Below are 8,742 nucleotides of genomic sequence, written 5' to 3'. Positions count from 1 at the left end.
TGTATGTTGTATGCCCGTTATCTATCAGACAAAATATCAACGTGGATTTCGGTGAAGCGTATACTCAGAGTGACGGCTGACTCATTATGAATGTGTCCAGCACGGGTCAAATGGCGGGTCAACAGAGTTACACACGTCACGTCTCTTGCAGGTGCAGTAGGCTCCGTCTCACACGCTATTACTCAAACGAGGTCAATTGCATTCTATACCTTCTTCTGTGTTTCGCCGTGGCGGCCGCAATAAAAACTTTAAAAACTTTCTTAAAAAGTATCGGTTCAGGCACCGGCACCGTTTTAAATGTCTCGCTTTAGCACTGGTATAAAAAACAAAACAATGACATGTACAATCTGAACACTGAAGCTGTGTACTCTCACTGTTATGTTAGTGTGACTGTAGTGGTGCTGCTGTATCTGTACAAATCTCAGTGCTGTTTGGTAGGATTACATTGATTGTTATTGGGTTGTTTTGACTTTGTTCAGCAGCAGTAAATCTCAGTGGTTGCAACTGCTCTCTCCTGTTTGTTGTTCCTGCAGCTCAGAAAGGTTCTGCCAAACAGCATCTATTTACACAGAGTGTCCGTGTTTGAAGTAACCAGGTATGAGAAGATTGGAGATTACGACATTGATGTTGTGTCACATCAATCAAACCTAATTGTATAGTATATGACGGAGAGGCTGAACCAATGGAACATATGTGTACTCAGTTTCTCTGATCTCATACACAGATCCAGTAAAGAAGACAGCCTTGTAAAAACATCACATGAAGACAGGCTGGTAAGCACATTAGAGCCTGACCGAGACATTTCTTGTATAGTTGGAGTGGCGTACACGTTGGCCAATATCTAACAAAAAATTGCAGGAAATAAATAGTCTGTGCTCTCTGGTAGACATAAATTAGTTTGCCACCAATACTGGCCAATATAATGTAACAGATTTGATTAAAACATTGATATTGGTAGTAGCCTCAACGATTCAATATCACTTAGTTTCTAAAGCATATGCATTTTTTTTACCATCATAGGGATGATCTACAACGGTAATCTCTATGGTTTAAATATATATTTAGAGTAACTTTAAAATATGTGTCTTTTATTCTTCAGGTGCGGTGGTCTCCCACTTATAACAGGTAACATTGTTCAGGTTTCACTAAATGATCTTGGTTTTCTAAATATTACATAGTCTGATAGTGGCTGGGCAATAACATGATCATCTACGGGGTCATAGGTTTTAGTCATAGCTACAACAATATTCCTTTCAATAAGAAATACATCTATATGCAAATATATATGCGTAACATTTTTGTTTTTTGGAGTTTATCTACATTGCCAAAGTGTAAGACTTTGAATAACATGGCATTTATATTCCCATAACTCTTCTGATCTGAATTCTTTAAACAAATCATGTAAAATTATTTAACAGTAAGGCAGAGTAAACTAAAGACGAGTAGGGCTGATCACAAAAAAATATGTACCTATCAAGTAGGAAATGAAAGCAGATACAGAATTTCATCAGCACTGACTAATGCCTTAAACACATAAAAATGCCCACGCTTCATTTTAAGGGGTCACAAGTCAGAATACATGTAAACTACCGCAGCAGAGGACAGTAAAACACTTTATGTCTCCCCTGTAGGTTTGATGCCCTGGTTCATGTCAATGTTATCCCCAGCTTGGATGTGGCAGCTGTGCAGATTGAGATGTACAAGGATCTTAAGGACGCATACCTTGACCCCAGTGGTCAGCTACAGCTGCTGGCTGATGTGGCCAGCATACACACCACCCCTGTTGGTAGGAAATAGTTTTCACCATGTGTTATGTGCTGTTTGCAGAAAAAAAATTTTGTTTCACAATGATCTTTCCTGTTTCTAGAAAGTTTCTCTATGGTCACCATAAGTCCTGATTTGGTAACGGATCCCTCTCCTCTCATAACTACCACATTTAAAACCACAACATCCATTACTTCTACTAGCCCCACCACAAGTGCCTCTACCAGTGCAGCCCCAGACACGACCTTCACAACAACCCCAGCAAAAGATTCTGGTCAGTCGGATCATTCAGTCACAGAAATGGTCTCCATCACAGTTTAGTGTGAATTTCTAGAGGCTTTTATTTGAATTATGCCCTACTGGATGGCTAATTGTACGTTAACTGGATCTCCTCTGCAGAGCTGTATTTTGAGGTGATGGTGAATGTTACCATAACAGGAGACTGTGACCCGGGACAGATTCTTTCCACCTGGGTATGTTTGACAGAATCGGATAGCTCTTTTAGTTTTAAGACTGCACCTCAGCTATATAACAAGCCACAATTAAGACAGGACCATTAAAGACCATTATCTTTCTTAAACGTGGCCTCTGATTCTCCACAGCTCAACTCCAGTCTACCTGATAACATGATGATGGTGCTAGACCTCCAGCTGCTCCCTAGAGCTCAAAGGTACAATATGTGATGTAGCTGCCACACCATTAACTCACCATCTAATTCCAGAAACATCAGGATCATTTCAACTAAAACATTTTGATTTAGTGACTGATCTCACTTCCAGATATCACCCACACCTGCAGTCAAACCCCTTTACATCTGAAAAAGTAAGTAAACATAAAAAAATCTCATGTTTGAACATACGTAATTTTTCACAACTGTTCATGATTTTAAACATTGTAAAACGCTGCTGGTAGGCAAACCTTCAACATCTGAGTGAACAGGCTAGCCGTTTGCCCCTGCTTCTAGTCTTTATGCTAAGCTAAGCTTAATAAATTCTACTTAAAGCTCCACAGTTAAATGTACAGACATGAGTGGAATCTTCTTATCCAACTGTCTGCAAGAAAGCAAATAAGCGCATTTCCCAAATGTCAAACTACAGTATTTCTTTAACATTCACCAGTTAATGACAAATCTATTCAGTTTTTGCTGCAGAATGGTATACGTTTATTTTAGATAAAGGTAGAAAAACCTTTCCATTGAAACACAATAATAAAGTAATTAAAAGCTTCTTTGTTTTACATTTGGTAGTACTGGAGTTTAGTAGGCTGGAATGTGTTTAGTTGAAATGCAGAATTGTGATACTCCTTTAACCCTGTATGTTCTGTCTTGAATTTATATACCATTTCACTTCAGTTATAAAGCTGTCAATTATTTTTCAGGTGTTCATGCTCAGAGTTTCAAGGTATGGATCTTGTAGCTCTAAACTATTTCACTTAGATGACGAACAAAGTAAATAGAGGGAAAACAAATGCATGAAGTAGGAGAAGCACAATAAGACATACTAATTCACACATCAAGTATCCATTTTGTAAAGCTTTACTCACTGAAAATGAATATAAAGATGAACTTATAAGGATTTTTTTGCAACACGTAATTTTTCTTTACCGTCTTCAGAGAGAGCTGTATTTTCCAAGTTCGGGTCATGAAGTCGCTGTCAGACTCACAGGAAATGGAAGAGCAGATACGTTACTTACTGCTGACGCCCTATATCAACGGATCAATCTCCATAGCAACCAAGGACAAGGACATACAGATAAGCCGCATATGTGAGTAAGGTTCGGGTTCAGTAAAAGATTACATAGTACTATATTTAAAAATGGAAAAAAAATATTAATACTGCTATTCATTTCTATGATAAAGAATTTCTCTGAAAAAAAGTAGATAAACTCTTTCTAACAAACAGGTTGTCCTTCTCTCTCTCTCTCTCTCTCTCTCCATCTTTGTCACCATCTTTCAGTAATATTACAGTGCAACGCAGAAACCCACCAGACGAGGAAAGGTCTGTTTAAGTGGCCCAATACTTTAGGAGGAAAAAATGCAATTCAGCCATGCCCAAAAAACCCTCTCCACTACGCCACCCGACACTGGTGAGCACTCAGACAGTTCATTCATTCACTTTTGATTCCTAACCATTACTATGACCAGAATGCCAGAAGGCAAGTCATATTTTTTTCAAAACATTATTCCTCAAATGGTTTATTAGTTTTGCTTCTTTTCTTTATTAAGTACCATTATAAATAAAGTTTCTTTTTAGTTTTTATACTGTATTATTGTATGAGAGGATGAGCAGACAAGTTTTTCAATGATTTTATCATTGTTGTTTTGACAAAATATGGTATTTTTCAAGATTAGTTTTCTATTCATTGTCGACTGCAAGTAATAAACACTTGCTTCTTACCGCTTACCAAATTAATAAATCCTGTACTACTTTGAGTAGTCTTTAAGACTAGAAAAGCGCTACCTAAGAACAGTCCATTTCCATTTAATATGCTGCTAACAGGACGTTTTTGATGTTTTGAGTTGAAATCCAGTTATGTACTATATAGGGGTGGCTGTGGCTCAGTGGTAGAGCGGTGGTTCGATCCCTGGCCCTGCAGTCCAATGTCAAAGTGTCCTTGGGCAAGACACTGAATGCCGAGTTGCGCTTCAGAGTGTAAATGTGTGTGAATGTTTATCTATCTAGCACCTTGTACGGCAGCCTCGGCCACAGCGTATGAATGTGTGTGAATGGTTCCTGTACTATGTAAAAGCGCTTTGAGTAGTCGTTAAGACTAAAAAAGCGCTACATATTTACTTTACATTTACAATCGATTTTCTATAGTATGCCACTGTCTGTATGTTGATTGTGTCTTGTTTTTTCTGTTGTAACTTATTACTGAACTCATGACCTGCAGACGATCCATCATGCAGTCAGACTGAGAAAAGAGTACATGTATAGCTGGTTGGCTCTGTCAACATGAATTTAACACATGAATAAATGCAGGCCTAATTCGGTATTGATTACATCCGTTGCTATATATTTTTATTTGGCTGCGTCACTGTGTTCAAGACTGTTTCTGTGTGTTGACTATGTGTGACAATATTTATTGATGTTGCTCATGAACTGGTGGAGGCTGTTCTGTAAAATCATTATCAGGAGGTGGGTGTCACTTATGATTGGAGTTAATAGTTGGGTGATTCCCAGGATCAACAACCTCCCAGCTGTCTAAGCTCTCTTTATTACAGGGAAAGGGTAGTGCTGCCACGGCAGAAAAAGTCAAACGTTTCAGTATCGTGTCATTACGTGAAATGTTTTCCATGTTATAACAAGATATTTTTACATTTTAAGAAGATATTTTCACGTTATTACTACATACAAACTTATTAAGTTATAACAAGAAAATGTTCTTGTTATTAAAATGTACTATTTATTCCGTTATATTTTGATCATTTATTGCTGTAATGTGATACTATTCATGTTTTAACCTGATAATTTATCTTGTTAAAACATGAAAGACAGAAGACATGGTGTGCGGATGAGTAAATTGCAAATTATGGCTCATAAACATGATTTAAGTTGCACTTCATAATGGGCTGAGACTCATTCTTTTTTCTGTATCGCCCCATCCATTTCAAAATCCTTCTTAGTGTACGCATACTTATCACAATGTCATCCACCGTCCTTATTAGCAGCAGAATCTCGCTATGTCCCAGCCCAATCATGAAGTAGAACTTAATCAAATTGCGTATGTATGCCATATTTGGCAATTTATTTGTCTGCACACCATGTCTTCATTTAAAAACGGGAGTTTCATGTTCTAACAAGATAAATTATCAAATAATAACGTGAAAAGTTTAACGTTATAACATGATAAATAGTATGTTGTAAAGAACATTTTCTTGTTATATCTTGATAAGGGTGTATGTTGTAATATTTTATTATTTATTACATTCTTGTAAAAGCGTAAAAATATCTTGTTATAACGTGAAAAACACCTTGTTATTAACATAAACTTTTCAGGTAATAACGTGATGCTGATACATTTTTCTTTTTCTGCCATGGCAGCACTACCCTAGCCTGGCTCCGTCCTCCTCCGTTTTTTCACTCAAATTTAATTATCCTTTACGTTTGCAGGTTTGCGGTATATTCTTGGGTTTTCTCTGGTCAAATCTTTACCCGTCCAATCAGCGAACAGAGGGCGTTACCGAGTACAATGACGTTGAGGTTGTGTGCTAGCTGTAGTGGCGGCAGAGAAAGATGCGAGTGAAGCCATTTGGTCCGTTGTGGCAACACTACCAAATATCCAGAAGTTAAAGAACAATCTTTGCTGAGTTTTGTTAGTGGCGAAGGCGAACGCTAACGCCCCCCCCCCGTTTGTCTGACAGTAAACTGTGCCTCAGTACCTACTGGTTGGATCCAGACCTGGGAGACTGTCATCTGGTGGTGGAAACCATTCTTGATCTGGATCATGTGGAAGTCACTGCTGGTCTGTTACACACTTTTCAATTCATTGGTCTGTCTTATGTTGTAGTTGTTGACTTAATAGTTTCATTCAATTTCAAATTTATTGTTTAAACTGCAATGCCAAATATCCAAAGAATCCATAATGCGATATTTCAAATGCCCAAAAAATCTATGCATGCAAAATCAGGAAAGGGATGCTATAGTGTTGCCCGGTTGTTTTACTGTTGCTGCACATTTAAATACTCAAAAAAACAAATCAGTTAACAGGTCAGGACTTATTCTATTATGGAGCTGTAGAAATACCAGCCATGTGTATCACATCTATCATATTACATCTACATTATGTACATTTATCTTCAGACAATGCATGGGCAGTGGTGGAGATGATTGAGAGTTTACTGAGAAACCAATCCACACTCAGCTACCGGGAGCTGGTCACAGTCCTCAACAAGCTAGAGGATATCGTCAACCTCAGTAGGGTCACACCAAACATGGGCCAAGCTCTAATCAACATCATCTCTGACATGTTGGAATCTGACAGCGACCTGCTGCCTTTTACTAACACGTAAGGATGGAAAACTGAAGGAATTTCCTTAACTTTTCGGTTCAACGTCCGTTCACCTTCCTCTGTCTTCCTCTCCAGTATCCTAAATATCACAGAGTCTGTTGGAGACCTGATGGTGTGCTACGAGGGCTCGGCCACCCTGGTTGCTCCTGCCATTGCTATCTCTGTGGTGGATGTAGTTCCCGGACAGTTTGGCAGTTTGACTTTCGGAGTGTCATCGGACCGCACAGGCACAAAGCCTGAGGTAAGTAAAGTAACAACCAACTAATGTCCCCCATCACTGTGACAAGTAATGTAAGCAGGCTGAGTCGAAACTTACAATAAAATAAAGAAATGTCTCTTTGTGTTGTAGATTTTCATCAACAAGTATCCCTTCAACGGCACAGTGGCTTTCATCGCCCTGCCATCTGCCCTGCAGGACAAATTCCCACAGAACAGCTCCAACCAGAGGCCAGCGAGGGTTAAGTTTCAGTTCTACGGAATCCCAATGCTCTTCAAGGTACAAACTTTATAAATTCTTTCTCTTAAAGAAACAGGAAAACATGCAATTCTATCAGAATATTTATTTGAAACATCTGTGTTGTAATTATACTGGGTGGTGCTTAGAAAAGAAAACTTACACACGCACTGTGTAATTTTCAGAGCAGCCAAAAGGGGATGGCCCTCAACACCTTTGTGGTGTCAGCCAGTGTGACCAATGCCAGCTCTCCAATCAAAGACCTTGATGAAGATATCAGAGTCACGCTCCACCATCTTATACCCAACACAGTAAGATTAACTGTCCTGACAGCTGAGCGACATACATCTGTTACAGAGTTCACTCTGCTTACACTGCTGCTAATATAAGGAATGATTGAGTTTTATTAACAAAAGCATTTCATTTCCATCTATGTTAAAGCTTCACAAGGACGTGCAGTGTGTTTACTGGAACTTCAATAAAAACAGTAGGTCCTGATTTTAACGATAACTAATACTTGCTGGCTTGACTGTGTGATATTAAATGTCTGTGTCATCACCTAGATGGAAATGGAGGCTGGGATGATTATGGCTGCAAAAAATACAACAGCAGCTCTGACTACACAACGTGCCTGTGTGATCATCTCACACACTTCGGAGTTCTTCTGGTATGCCTTGTATTATTTTTGTTGTGCTGTTTCCTGGAAAACGCTCTTTGGTCCTCAGAGGGACTGCAGCATGTTTAAAAGTGTTGGTAACAGCAGTGGCAGTGGTAGTAACAGTATAAATAGCAGTAGTTCTAGGCAAGGATGAGCGATTCAATTCAGTTTTTACCAGCAGAGGGCACTCAAAGCATAATTTATGAAACTAAACTACTGCTAAGCCAAGTTTGACCTACATTCATTATTTGTGTTTAAACCAAGTCATTGTGGGACATGTTTCCATTTCTCTGGTGTCTTTACAGACAGTAAAGACACAGTACTTTGAAGAAAAAAAAAAAGACAGCTAAGGGTAAAGTGCAATCTATAATTTTAACACTTTTGCATTAATTATATTCAAAAACTGCAAAAATATCTGTGATGTTGTGATAACTCATGTCAACTAAAACTGACACTTATTTAAATGTTGAAACTTATTTACACACACTAGAGTAAGGTATCAATTTGAATGGTCTTCATGCGGGTTTGTACTTGGCAGTATGGACAGGGACATTTACTGTTATTACAGTACAATCTGTGTCTGTAAGAGATATATGATGGACATTGCTTACAAATCTGTGTTGTGTGTGTGTTTGTGTCTAGGATGTCTCAAGGACTCCGTTGGACCCGGCTCATGAGCAGATCCTGACCATTATCACATATGTTGGTTGTGGGGTCTCATCGGTGTTCTTGGGAATCACTGTTCTTACTTACACAGCTTTCGAGTGAGACTCCAACCACTTGGAACCCAGTTTTTATTTGTTTAGTTGTTATGTTTGTCTGTTTTGGTTATTATTATTTGTTGTCTGCTGCGCCG

General features: G+C 38.7%; 1 protein-coding gene across 1 annotated transcript in view; it reads left to right on the top strand.

The window, feature by feature from the left end:
* adgrg4b (adhesion G protein-coupled receptor G4b) overlaps positions 1-8,742 on the top strand; it is a gene marked incomplete at its 3' end in the record, with an annotated part of 18,549 nt that overhangs the window by 6,597 nt on the left and 3,210 nt on the right. Inside the window, 19 exon segments of the mRNA XM_032534325.1 lie at positions 534-595; positions 725-773; positions 1,100-1,125; positions 1,632-1,786; positions 1,868-2,038; positions 2,164-2,237; positions 2,367-2,434; positions 2,544-2,586; positions 3,142-3,164; positions 3,377-3,528; positions 3,720-3,849; positions 6,128-6,228; positions 6,567-6,771; positions 6,850-7,015; positions 7,124-7,270; positions 7,414-7,539; positions 7,670-7,715; positions 7,792-7,895; positions 8,529-8,650. Coding sequence (XP_032390216.1) covers positions 534-595; positions 725-773; positions 1,100-1,125; positions 1,632-1,786; positions 1,868-2,038; positions 2,164-2,237; positions 2,367-2,434; positions 2,544-2,586; positions 3,142-3,164; positions 3,377-3,528; positions 3,720-3,849; positions 6,128-6,228; positions 6,567-6,771; positions 6,850-7,015; positions 7,124-7,270; positions 7,414-7,539; positions 7,670-7,715; positions 7,792-7,895; positions 8,529-8,650 — 1,970 coding nt within the window.

This window comes from Etheostoma spectabile, chromosome 13, assembly GCF_008692095.1.
Source record: "Etheostoma spectabile isolate EspeVRDwgs_2016 chromosome 13, UIUC_Espe_1.0, whole genome shotgun sequence".
NCBI lineage: Eukaryota > Metazoa > Chordata > Actinopteri > Perciformes > Percidae > Etheostoma > Etheostoma spectabile.
The sequence above is the reverse complement of the archived record's forward strand: the minus strand, read 5'-3'. Positions and strand labels throughout refer to the sequence as shown.